Source organism: Chiroxiphia lanceolata, chromosome 2, assembly GCF_009829145.1.
Source record: "Chiroxiphia lanceolata isolate bChiLan1 chromosome 2, bChiLan1.pri, whole genome shotgun sequence".
Taxonomy (NCBI): domain Eukaryota; kingdom Metazoa; phylum Chordata; class Aves; order Passeriformes; family Pipridae; genus Chiroxiphia; species Chiroxiphia lanceolata.
Window position 1 is genome coordinate 11,082,337 of NC_045638.1, and position 13,700 is coordinate 11,096,036.

The window sequence follows — 13,700 nt, forward strand, 5'->3', positions numbered from 1 at the left end:
CCACTTGCCATTAAAGGGCACTGCCAGAGCTGTATGAACAACTGTCTCATTTTCTAGCCAAAGTTAAGCACATTTTTTCATAGGATACTGTTTAGAAATGAAATAAAAAGTTTTGATTTCAGAAATGGCAGATGAGAAACTTTTCCTTTCCAGAATTCTTTTCTAGCTGACCTCAGATTGGGAGTAGTTGCACAACCCTAAACCTGAAGCTGCATTTCTATGCAAATAAATGATGAGAAATGTCACCTGGATCAGATGAAGGAGTTAGCCTGGACAGAATTACTGGTGAGGCCAGTTAGGTGTAGCTGCTCCCTCCTGCCATTAACTTCTCTGAGAAGATTCTACCCCCAGTTGCAGTGCTCCGCTTCCTGGATCCCCACATAAGCCATTTAGGAAGAGAGGGCAAAGCAGTCCTGCCATGCAGAAAGACTAAGCTTTGCTCATGTTACACCAGGGGGGAAGCTAAAGACTCTCCAGTTTGGAATCTATATCAATGATTTTACCAATGATTTACCAGGAAGGGAGAACCATCCCTTTCCCACATCAGGGCTCTGCATGGTCCAATCCAGGGAAAAGGTTAGGAATACGACCTCAGAATGATACTTACTGAAGTCAATGGCCTCGACATCTTTGGGAAGATAATGAAAAAGCCTAGTGTGTACATAAAAGTAGGCAGGGCCTCTTGTGTTTGAATTACATATTATAATGTTATGCATAGTATATTATAATCATTGAGGAAACAGCATGATATGTATGACAGGTTCAATCTATATTTCAAATCAACAAAAACTACAACTTCTTGTGAGAACACAGCAAAGCACCCATTGCTGAAATACAGGCAGAATATAGACAGCAAAAAGTCTGCCTAGCTAGTGGCCTGGCTGGGAACTTGCATATAGCTGTCATAAAATGGAAGAGATTTCATTGTTCTCTTCGTTTAGGTGCAGCCTTACCATTGGAATATCCCAGGATGTCATCTCCTAGCATGATCTTAGTGGCTTTTTTTCCCCCAAATGAGTATTTTCTCTCCTAGGTAATTTGCATCGAGACATTTTGAAAAAGTTTCTTCAATGAAAGAAAAAAAAATTTGTTTGTATTACATTAGTCACAAAACATAGATTTAATAGTCTCAAAAATCGTAATTATGGAATGCAACCAAAAAGCAAATTAGCAAAAAAATTTGCTTCTCCTTTGATGCCTGTGGAAGCCTTTGGAAGAGGCGGCTGCTTGATAGGGACCAGGAATGCATGGTGACTAGTAGCTAGCATCAGGTTTTCTGGGCCTGAGTGAAGTAGGACTGCAAGAGACAGAGTTTCTTGCTATTGAGATCTGTGCATTGATAGGAAACAGTGGAGAAGTTAATGATTTCGGAAGCCAGCTTTTGTGTTTGCAACACATAATTTTATGCATGGAAAAAAAGATTTTGAGGTGAAAAGAGAGTCGGTGAGTGAGAAAGTTTATCAAATCCTGCTTATTTTAATCCCCCCAGGAGGCAAAACAATCATTTATTTCCAACTGGGCATGCAAAGAAGAGAAAGAAACAGAGTTTGCTTTTGCTGCTTTGTTTAATTTGTCCTTATTAGTCTGCATTTTTTCTCAGTCTTACTCCTTGATATGATAACCATTCATTTTGCCACTACGGAATCCTCAAACCAAGAATTTACTATGGTATAATAATTATTTTTCAAGTCTTTTTTTGTGTATCGTAAAGATCAGAAAGCAGTTATGCTTGACCTAAGTTTTTGGCTGGTAGATTTCAAGTCTTGTTTTTTTATATATATATATAGTTTTCTCTTTTTCCCTTTACTTCAAAAGCCTTACTTCAGTGGGGGTTTTACTACTTTCAGTTTTCTAGCATTATGTCAACACGTTGCTTTTTGATCTCCCATTCCTGAGACTATTCACACTGCAGTTCATCTCCATCCCAGAAGAGTAAGGGTTACTTCTTTCTTAATTTCCTTTATTTGTTGTGGTTTCTCATGGAAGGGAGAAAAGAGCTTTCGATATTTTCAGGTGCTCACCTGAAGAGCTCATAGTGGTGGTGGAACTGGGATGTGCTACCCACCACATCCACCCCATGCATGTAATCTTAATTAATCTCAATCCCACTCAACTCCTCTTTTCAAGGTCAGATACATGGCAGTAGAAACAGAACACTGCTACTGCAAGGTGTTTAAATTGTCAGTATCAGCTTGAAAAATAAATGTTGGCTCTCCAAATTAGCCTTTCGAAGATTTCAGCCGGATGAAATTCATACATATGTCTGATATATTCAAAATGACAGGCACCCTCTCATTCACCTTTTAGCAACAGCAGGCAATGCAGCGCAACATAAGGCACACACAGGCTGCTCCTGAGGCTCTGTGATTCCCATCTTGTAGGGTGACTAAGATTTCACTTTTGATCAGGTGTCTTTACTGTATTAAAAGCAAGTACAGCCCAAAGGAATGCAGACTTTTTGCCACTGAGCATTCAGCAGGAACAGATGTACTCCTGTCACATGTGCCATGTACCAATACTTTCCAGGCTGGGCATTACATTGCTGTAAGCTCTGTGATATTTACTGCAGAATTAGTTTTATTAAAAAAAAAAAAATTCATCTTCCTTCTCTGTCTGTTCCAAGAACATCTCAGCAAAACATGTCAGGCAAAGTCTTGTGAGCTTCACTTGCCAGTTACCTGCAGACAATGAGCCCTGGGTAAGAAGAAGCACCAGCTCATCACCCTTCCTAAGTGACACAGGTTAGGTTTCCATCTGGACAGGGGGTGGAATGCTCCTTCCCCAACATCCCATGGCGTAAATAACTGATTATAAGTATACTGAGCTATGAATGTTTAATTTACTGTTTAATGTACAGTGTTGGGGAAAATAAATGGAGGATGTCAAAACTATTTCCTTCATTACATTTGCAGTATTTTAATGTATTTCCACTGGTAATGTGCAAACAGGCAAAAAAAAACCCAAAACAAAACAAACCTGCTGCATCCAAGCCAGTATTCTCTTCTTGGCTCTTCTGAGAGAGCTATCAAGAAATACCCAAAACATCCTGGAGGTGTCAGCCCTTGGAGTATATTTAAGAGAGATGATCCAGGAAAGTGTCATTGTGCCGTCCCAAGTGATTTTTAGTATTTATTTATACCAAGAAAAAGAAAATAGATGTAAACAGCGTAACGGATTAGCCAGCCTGATACAGGGCACCACAACATCATCTTATTATGCAAGGCAAGCTAATCCACTGCCCAGATAATGAGAAATGGTACAGCCACACTTACAAGGAGGGATGCACGCTTCACAGAGCTCTGGAAGCAAGACTTAGTTAATAGGAAAGTGTTGTATCTGACTTAGTTAATAGGAAAGTGTTGTATCTTCACTTTCCAGGACACTAAAACTAAAGGAACGTCTCTCTTGTTTTCTGACTTACAAAATGCTAAACTTAAAAGCAAACTTGTACCCTTAATGTCTGCCCCACTTTTAGGCAAGTCCCTACCCATTTCTGTGGGTTTCCATATCTGTCTGTAACTTGGAGTAATGATGCTAATCTTGTACATAAAACTTAGATTTATACTTGAACATTAATGTTTAGGAATCAATTATTTTATGTTCACATTATTTTTATATTTTTAATGTGCACATGTCTTTGGCTCTTTCCCCATAGAAAAGGGACAACATTCTGAGAAGAACATATTAACACTGAAAGATCAGGTTTCTTAAATACAGAGATTCCAGTGACCATTTGGACAGCAAGCAATGCAGTCAGACTGCCTGCAAATCCAATTCATCTTTCTATCTCTTTTTTTTCTGGAAGAGTTTTGGGGTAATAAGACCACTTCTAAGTATTATCCCCCACTTTTTAGGCAGCTGTGATTTCCCTTTAAGCACCTGGTGTTATTAAATGTTGCAGACATAGATACCTCAACTCGATACAGTCCAGGACAAACCAACAGTTTAAAAGAAATACACACGGTTCTTCTTCTGATTAAGGTCTCTGTGTAGGTGCTCAAGTTGACTGAATAGCCCCTGCATAAGAAAAGCACCACAGACAATTAAAATTGAGCTTAGTCTGTAATCCTGTTTTATTTTCTACAGGAAGATCACTATCTTTTATCAAATAAATGGCCTAACATTAAGTATGGCATAAGGATTGGCTTCAGTTGCAAATGTCAGAGACAGTAACCACTTACACTGCAAACAAAATATATTTTTGTATGAAATTATTGGTAGTTTAAAAGTAATTTGAAGCAAGAGTGGTACTACGTGTGTACATTATACAGAAAAAATATAATTTTCAGGTCAATCAAAACACCTAAAAGCTTTTGTGAATTTGGAGACAACAATCAGAACTACATGAAATAGATTTTTTTATAAAAATCAATTTATAAAGTCAATAGGCCTTAATCCGTTAATCCTTCAACATTGGTGTTTTCCCCTGGATGTTCCTGAGCGACTAATAGTTTGATTTGGGAGATCAAAGGGTTAATTTGCTTTTCAATTGAGAAATGACTCAGAGTTCCCCTTTATTGTTTAAAAAAAAAAAAAAAAAAGTGGTGTGTGGGTGTAAGGTAGGGAAAAAAAGCCAAGAAAATGGATTCACTAATTGGGGTTTTCACCTGCTGTGAGTCTAATTGAATACAATGCTTTATTTGTAACTCAAGGAGAAAGAAGATTATGCAAAGTATGAGAAATTCAGACTGGTTTTTAAATTCTTATTACTTGGCACTATTGTATGGGAAAGAAGACCAGCGTGATAATAGCAGCATCAAGCTTCTGTTAAGGCAGACCAGGAAACTCCAGAAACAGTAAAAATTGAAGGAATGTATATCGGGGGCGGGGGGTATCAGTGCTAGATACTTCTGAGGGAAAACAAACCACTTTTGCTGTGAAACAGGGGGCCTCTGGCTGCCCCTGTCCCTTTGTATGACATGGGCAGCTGCTCCCTCCTTGTTGTGAGCCCTGAGGTTCCTCCCAAGTGAGAGGCAAACCAAGACAGAGAAAGATTCCTCACTTCTTAAGACTTGGCTAAAGATGGGAAAATGTGAGATTGCTGATGTAACATAATTGACAGCCTTCAGCTAGTTTATTCACCTCAAAACTAAGATACTTGACGGAGAAATAGATCTAATACCAGATCCACTGAATTAAAAGGAAAATTCACAAGGTAATGAGTTTTAACATAGTGATTTATGTTTACTTAAAAATTAATCTTCTCTTTTCTTTCCACATTGTGGTAGTGCTGTAGGTCCAAGGTAACTGAAAACTATGAGTTAGACCTTTTAAAACAAACTAAATCATCTGGAAACTATGAGAATTTAGTATTCAATTCCATTAATTTTTAAATTTGCATTTGAGGACCTGAGAGGTTGAACCTTGAGCATCTCACACTTTTAATGCTTCTGGAAAAAAAACACATGGGCTCTCCTTGAACTGCTTTTTGGATAACCCAGCCACCTGGAGCCTTATGGGGAGCCCTGAATATCCTGGTACTTTGGCTAAAACCTTCCAAGTTCAGTGCCTACTGACATGTATGTAATAGGAAAGCAATCTATGGGATATTCCTGTGGTATAGAAACTATGGGTGGGATGAATTTTCTGTGCTTCTAGGCCTGCATCTTCCCAGTGTAAAAACAGGGAGGACTTTTTGTACATTTGAAAGGTGGAGGATAGATTTAGATGACATATTAAGAAGAAATTCTTTACTGTGAGGGTGGTGCAGCACTGGCACAGGTTGCCCAGGGAAGTTGTAGATGTCCCATCCCTGGAAGCATTCCAGGCTGGACAGAGCTTTGAGCAACCTGGTCTAGTGGAAGATGTCCTGCCCATGGCAGAGGAGGTGGAACAAGACAATCTTCAAGGTCACTTCCAACCAAAAACATTCTATGTTCATTTTTTTGGGTGGCTTTACCAAGAAAGCACAATCTGTAAGGCTTGAAAAACTACTTGATTACGTGAAGGACTCAGTTCTTTTTGCAGCCTCATTTTAATGAATAAAGGACATAGATGTACAATATGCATGAATGGAGACTGGTCACACTGATTTGAAGTGCCTGTGACACTGAGAGGAGATTGTTGGCTTTCCTTTGTGTAATGCATATTACATATTAATCTTCGTTCGCGAAGCCTAGCCATGATGATGATTACATATTAATGCAAAGAAACATCGCAAGAGTAACTCGGCGTGAGCAGAACTATTTCCTCTGCTCTGGCTGACCAGGAGGAGATGCCCACTCTTCCCTGCAGGGCCAAGGCAAGCCCTCAGAAATGAAATTACCTGATTTCACTCACAAATAAAGCACTTGGCATTTTAAGCGCTGAAATTAACAGCTGCAAAGCAAGAAGAAAAAAAAAAAAAAGGCAAAAAAAAGAGGCAGGTTAAGGCCCATTTCAAATCCGTTCCAGATTCGGTGCATATTTTAGCTAAGTTTTCTTCCCAAGCCCTCTGAAAGTGAACCGATTTGCCGCCTCTCAGCACACCCATCTCTCTGGCGGGCCCGGGGCAGGGCAAAGGACACACAACAAATAAAACCAACCAAACAAAAAGAAGTCAAAGGAAGCCCCGAGGGTTTCCTCCCGCCTCCAGAAGAGCTGCACAGCCCCAGGGAAGCCGGCAAGGGGCGAGGTGCCCTCAGACGCCCCGCAGCCGGGATGCTGGGGCGGGTGAGGGGGTGCGGCGCCGGCAGCGCCGCCGGGCGGGAGCGGAGCGGGGCGGGGCAGCCCCGTCCCCTCCCTCCTTCCCTGTCTCCCTCCATCCCTCCCTCTCTCCCTCCCGCCGTCCCTCCCTGCCGGCAGGGCGGCCGCAGTGGCGCTGAGCGGCGGGGCTGGGCGGACGCGCTGTTTCTGTCTCCGCAGCCGCCGCCATGAGGGAGCAGCTCCAGGGGTAAGGGCGATGCGGGGTCGCGGGGCAGCAGGTGCGGCGGGGGCGGCTCCGCCGAGCCCCGGGGCCACCCCGCGCTCCGCGGCGGTGCCGGCGGCGTGTCCGGCCGCCCTCGGCACCGGCGGCGGAGCCTGTCATCTTTTACACCGAAAAATCTCAACTTGCCGCCGGGTTTCTTCGGGGAACTTGGAAGGCGCGTTCGGTTCGGCGCTTTTCGCCGCTCCCGAGGCCGTAGTTGGGCGCTGGATGCGCCCCGTTGGCACACGTAGGAGATGGCGGTGTGAGCCGGCACGCACGCGTGGCTGTGCCCCTGCCTATGCCCCTACCTGTGCCCCTACCTGTGCCGGTGGCTCTACCTGTGCCGGTGGCTGTACCCGTGCCCGTACTTGTGCCGGTGCGGGCTCGGGGGGGCGGAAAGCCGAGCCAGGGAATCACAGCTGTGTGGGATGCCCGCGGTTTTTTGGGGGTAGCGCGGTGCTGCACAGCGTTACCTGCCTAGCACATCGCCTATGGGGCATCTCGGGTCGGGCGTGAACTCCAGCGGAATTCCTGAAAACAAACGTGCTTGGGGTGCATGGCTTGCTCTTCTTCTTTTTTTTTTTCTTTTTTTTTTTTTTTTCCCCCTGTGTAATTTCATGCTTAGAAGTAATGTTTCAAGTTAATAGGCAGAAGAGGTTGGGAGGGAATTCCCTCTGGGCTGTTGCACTGCAAGTGCTGTATTTATTGTTGCTGCATGGCACCTTATATTGCCTTTTAATAGCTGCTGTAAAGCATCTTGCAGCCCGGGACACCACCGGTGTCTCCAGCCCGCGCCTTGGACTGAAGTTGGGCAGAGAGGTGGTTTTTGCAGGTGTGTGTGTACATAACTGAGGAAACGGGAAACCTGGTTATATCTGGGATCTTTGACCTTTTTAGCACTAAGGAATTGTTCAAGGCCGTCGCTTGTCTGAGCCTGGATTTGACAAGACCCTGCAGTGAAATTGCTTTGGCAGGAGCAGAGAGGATAGGCTTTGGAAAGCAAATAGATCAGCGGAGAGTGACAAGCCGGGGGGGCAAGGCTCACCCAGCCCAAGCCACTGAGCGCAAATCTTTACCCCGACAGAACGGACAAAATAAATGTTTAACAGCAAGGGAGAAAAAAAGAGTTCCTATTCAGTACTTGACAGCTGATATTTACCCTTCTCCTGCTATTCATTTCCAGTATCTGCAAGAAACTTTAACATGTATTGGTGCCTGCCTTCAGCAGTCTGATAAATCTCGCAAAAGCCAATAAAACAGGCTAAAGTCAAATTCCTGCTGAAGGGACGCTGATCCTTGGCTTAAACAGAAATAATCTCTGCACAGATCAGTAGTCTCTAGATTTACAGATGAAAACAGTAGTCCTTTGTAAAGCACAAAGGAGTGCCACCTTTTTACATTGCTAATACTTTCCATAGCAGTAACTTGTTTTATCAAAGGAATTAATGAAACATTGTAAAAAGAAAAATATTAAATCTTCCTTGCAATCACTGTCATCTGCTGATGAAAACATTTTTCTTTTAAATGAAAGGTAATGTCTGTTCATTCAGACTCTTTCAGTTGCATTTAGGTTAGTTTAGTAAAATCCAAACAACTATCATGCTTATTTTGGCTTTTTGACAACAGTCATAAGGTGGTTGGAGTAACATTTTATTCCTTGTAAAGCCAGAAGGTGAGAGGTATTATGAATTGTATTTTTTGAAAATGGATCAATTCAGTGCTTTGTAAAATATCACTATAATTTTGGCGCTTTTTTTGTCAGTATATGTAACTACTTATTTATTGCTACATGGTAGAATTTCTTATTCTATGCACATCTATGCACTTGCACATCTAATTCATGTCGCATTTTCTAATGAAGGGTGTGGGGAGAAGTGCAGCAGAACTGTCTCTAGTATCACCAATAAAGAGGGCTGTAAGAGTTTAAAAAGGACTCTGCAGCTGCAACCTAAAATTCTATTCTGGAGCTGAGCAGTGAATACACGAGACCTAATCCTGGATATAGGTTTTGTTTTTTTGAAAAAAGGGTGAGGGAGAAGGAGTGCAATCAAAAACAGTTAAAAGATTTGCAAATGTTATGGTGTGGCTGGTGCAGGAATGTTTGGGGGGGGAAGTGTGCAGGAATTTGGGGTGGGGGAGCATTGCTTTCCACTCCTGCTGCTGGTGTTGCTCAGAAGTAATACAAAAGGAATGAAGATAAAATAACTGTATTTTGGCCAAACTGATCAAGTTATAACAAGGGAACTGTAATTCAGCTAGCATGTCAGTTTGGATATCATCTCCTGATTTCAGGTTTCCAATGCTGTGTGTTATTGGCTCTGCTGACAGCGATGAGAGACAAATCTCTCTGCTGTTGGCAGGAACAGAGGAGTTCACACAGGCATGGTGTGACAGAATTCCCCACATAAAAATTATCCTTGCTAATATAATATAATCATCCTTTAATGAAGTGGTCCTGTGGTTCCCAAAGGATGTCTCAAGTGAAGACTGCTTTCATTCCACTGAATTATCAGTGTATTTAGTGTACCCGTCACACCCATGCCTAGGTGTCACCATTAGCCATTGCTGCTTGTCTCCTTTCCAGGCTTGGTTTTAATTTCCTTTCCACTTTTGCAGCTCAGGTCAGGTGAGAAAGAGGAAAATAAGCCAAGTGAGCACATTTATATTTTTATTTGTTGCAGAATGCCCATGATTTAAAAGCCAGTGATCAATTTAGTTGACCTAACTGTAGAGCCAAATTGAAAAATGTATCCTCTGAGCTTGTGCAGTATTGCAGAACTGCTGGCTGTGTGTGTTGATGCCTTTTTGTGTTGGTGGTTTGTAGGAAAAGCACTCCAAGTACTTATTTCTGCACATACTCTCACCCTGCTTCAGCTGCTGCTAGTCAAGAGGACTTGCACTATACTTTTCATGTCTTCCTGACTTACAGGCTGTAAAGGGCCTTGTTCACCGGAGTTTGAAACTCTGGCAAACACTTTACTGCAGATCTATTAAGGATGCTACAGCATTCCCAAGTGTGGTTGAGGCTGCCTGAAACTGCTGAGCTGGCATTTCACTTCAGACGGTGTTCACAATAAGGGCATACACACAAATCCTCCCCCACCGGTCCAACCCCAAAGCTCACAATTAAATGGCCTTTGAAAATGGCAAAGAGGCTTATGAAGAATAGCCTTGATGGAATCTAACCTTTCCTGGAGCTGCCCTTGTGTGCAGAATAGTTGATAATTTTCCGAGCTGAGAACGTTGGGAAGCGAACGCCTTTTAGCTGGAGCGAAATATCTGCAGCCTTCTTGTGTTCTGCATGTAAAGTACAAGCAAAGTCTGCCCTGGCTCGGTATGGGCACTCAGCCTCTACAGAAATTGCAGCCACCAAGGTTCAGTTCACTTCAAAGCCCTTGCTTTTGTTTGCAAGAGCACAGAGGTGTGCTGACAGCTGACCAGCCCATCCCTGGGTCTGGTACCAGATGGGTGATCCGTGCCGAGGGCAGCCACACCACCTGATGTGGGATACATTGGATAGTCACTGCTGGGAAAGTGGTGGGCCAAAGACTTAGGGTCTCTACTTTCTTGACTTTTGTAGTCTTAAGGAAACGAATATTTCCTCTAAGTTGCAACAAAGTGTAAAATTAAAGCAAAAGGGAAAATGTACCTGCCCTGCAAGTTTAGTCTTTATCACTTGCAGATGAAGCTAATGAAATCATTCCTTAGAAAATGCACATCTCCAAGATAATTAATCTTACACCATGAGGAGAGGTCTGGGGTTACTGTTATTAAAAATATCTGAAAACAATTGGAGTCCAGTGTTTTTTTTGGTGATAGAAATTTTATTTAAAAGGTCTTAGGAAAGCAGATAGGTATTTTCAGGAATAGTGAATTCTGTAAGCTTAAACCATATACACTAAATTCACTGATACGTCATTAGGCCTTACCATAAAACATGAAAATAAAAAATTCAACTCATCTGTGTCATGTTGTTTAGTGATTGACCATACTAGTTTTTCACACTAAGATGATCTTTTTGTTCTTCTGTCCTTCACAGACCTGGGGTTCTATAATCCTATCTGTATTTACCTTTGCCAGATATCTGATGGCTTTTAAATATTTTCATAGGGAATCAGTTTCTTTGAAGGCTGCCGGGGTAGCAGCTATGGAGTGTGAAGTGGTCTAGTTTATCCACAGAACAATTTGGGTCTGCCAGACTAATTTCATGCAGAAAGTCAGGCAGGTTTTCTTCAGAGGTTTCTTGTAACTGTTTCCTTAAGTTCTTTTTCTCATTTTTACTACATGATTTGGCATACAAACCATGGTATAGTTTCTGTTCAAATGTCCACCACTTCTGGGGCTACCTGCCCGTGGGAAAGCAAGCCAGGGCAGCCAAGCTCATGCCTCTGGAATTCCTGATATGGGATTGACATTGGGTGAAAACAAACTGTGACCCCCGGTCTGTGAGTATGAATATTTGCTTGGGTCTGCAGCGCATTCACCTGAAGTGTGACATCCCTGGCTACAAAGTTCTTCTCTCATGAGTTCTCCTCCTTCCTCTTTTGCTTTGGGCTGCTGTTGTATCAGCAGAGGCTTCAGGCGGCTGAATTTTTAGGAACCGAATGTGTGAACAAAACAGTTTCTGTTTTTCTTCAAAAACACACTTTGTACCTGGGTATGGTAAAAAGTTCTGTTGTTACATTCTCTCTGCAAAACCTACCCGTACCCAAGCAAGATGGGAAATGCAGGGGCTTGGGTGCAGGGGGCTCAGATCCATAGGTTTTCATTTGAAGCTACCCAGTTTCTGGGAATTAAAAAAAAAACAACCTCAAACCTAGACCAGGCTGAGATTTCTGAATGCAATTGCAGCCACCTCCCTTTGCAGCACTCATTTTTAACCAAGCAAAGAACAAGACTGCTTTTGCTCTTCTGGTGTCCTCCTCCCTCTTTCACTGCCTTCAGCCACTGCAGGAATTGGGAAGGGGTGGGAATGGTGAGGTTGATGAGAGAGGGCTTGTTTAAAAGCCTGTGCTCAAGTAGGGCAGCACTATGGCAGTGTTTTTTTCCTTCTTCTTAGTGCTTGTGATCCCTTTCATTCTCCCGTGCAGTTACAGAGGAAAATCTGGAAATATATGTAGTAAGCTGCTGAACATATAGAGGTTACTGGGGCAGTAAAGTATTCGCATGGATCAAATAAATAGCCTGTCTTTTAAGGCCAAAATTAAATCACACTAAGAAAACATGTCACGATTTTCTATTTTCCGTGAGTAGGGGTGGTGTTGAAGTGATTCATTGGAAATTGTACTTCTTCTTAGCCTGTAAAGGATAAATGTGCACTTGGGAACATCAGTGCCTCAAAATGAGAACTCGAGGAACGTTTGTTCTCTAAAACGATCTCATCAGTGTTCCAGGGCACAGCTGGGCGTACGGGTGCTGCTGGGTGGTGGTTTAATCTTTTGGAGCTGGGAGGTATGTGCTCCAGGAGCTCCACAGCTCTGTGGGTCAGGTCCTGCTCTCCTGCGTATTTTCTCCCAAATGATGTGTGCATGTTGAAATCCTGATGTCTGCTTTTAAGTACAGAAATGACCAATGTTTTTGCTAGCAACTGTATGCTACATACGTATTCCAGATTTTTTTTTTGTTATGGACACTCGTGGTTATCTTTTAATGTTGCTGAATTCTGTATGAACAGGACTTGTTGGCTACAGGATGGATAAGCAAGACTTCTACGTTAATAGAAACATAATCATGTTAGCTGTACTGTCATTAAAAAACAAATTCATAAAAAGTATAACCTTAGGAGACATGAGTTGCTACTACACCCGCTAACACTTCATTCTGTTGGCTTTCTCACGCTGCCTGTCTTTCGGCAACGTGTTGTGTTGCAGAGCTGGAGGCTGCTCCCCTCAATGCAGAGACTGTCCAATTTACATTCTAGTCATACTGCAGCGTTTCATAACCCGCTTTAGCTTTCCCCTGGCTTCCCAACAGCTCTGCCGCCTGACACTGCACAGGGACCTCCAGGACAAGGGAAAGGGCCTGGGAGTCCCAGGGAAAAAGAGGAGCAGCCAAGAGTCTTTGCCAAGAGAGACTGTCAATACAGGGTGCGAGGCATTGGCCTGAGCAGTGGTGTGAGCTGGTGGTGGATCAGTAGGCTGTTGCACGGGGGTTTTAGTGCAGGTGTCTGGACTGAAGGGAAAGATTGGAGTTTTGCTGCTTTGGATAACTCTTACCTTCCACGTGGGAGAGAGTGTGTAGGGGAAAGCAGATCAAAAATGCCATGGATCTCAGTATCTGGTCATAGTTCCCATAAATGCTTTAAGAATGAAGCCCTTTCAAATGTCTGTCCTCTAGTTTGGAGCAACCGGAGAATGACCTGTACAAAACAAAGAGTTCTTTAGAACTGATCACTGTGCTTACAAATTCCTCAAAACATTGACATATCTGAATACTTGCTGTTTTTTTAATATTAGCACTACTTTTAATTTTGTTTCATGAGCCCTTGCCTAAATAAAGTGCTCCAAGTTAGTGCCTCATGTTGAAAGAAGACATGCCTGCTGCTGCTGAGAATCCCTGCTGGAGCAGCCCAGGATGTGGGTAGGGCTCTGATGTGCAACCTGCATCACTTGCTGTGAGATGGAGAGAAAAATTTTACTTTATTAACTTTCATGTTTTGTATTGTAGCCATGAGACGCAAACGACCTGCTGGGATCATCCCAAGATGACTGAGCTTTACCAGTCATTAGGTAAGAGATCTCTACCAGATGTTCGGTGGGGTTTTTTCTCAGTTGGATGAGTTGTTAAGACAAAGATTTTTTCCAGAGGAAATAAA

General features: G+C 42.8%; 1 protein-coding gene across 15 annotated transcripts in view; it reads left to right on the forward strand.

Moving 5' to 3' along the window:
• The window catches only part of DMD (dystrophin), a 922,945-nt gene that overhangs the window by 834,020 nt on the left and 75,225 nt on the right, over positions 1–13,700 (forward strand). For 11 of the 15 annotated variants that reach the window (XM_032679549.1, XM_032679551.1, XM_032679556.1 and 8 more), the window contains one exon: positions 13,553–13,614. In XM_032679549.1, the coding sequence (XP_032535440.1) occupies positions 13,553–13,614 (62 nt within the window). Of the gene's footprint in view, positions 1–6,748; positions 6,872–13,552; positions 13,615–13,700 lie in introns of those variants that run through there. The other 4 variants (XM_032679563.1, XM_032679561.1, XM_032679564.1 and 1 more) reach the window with 1 other exon arrangement.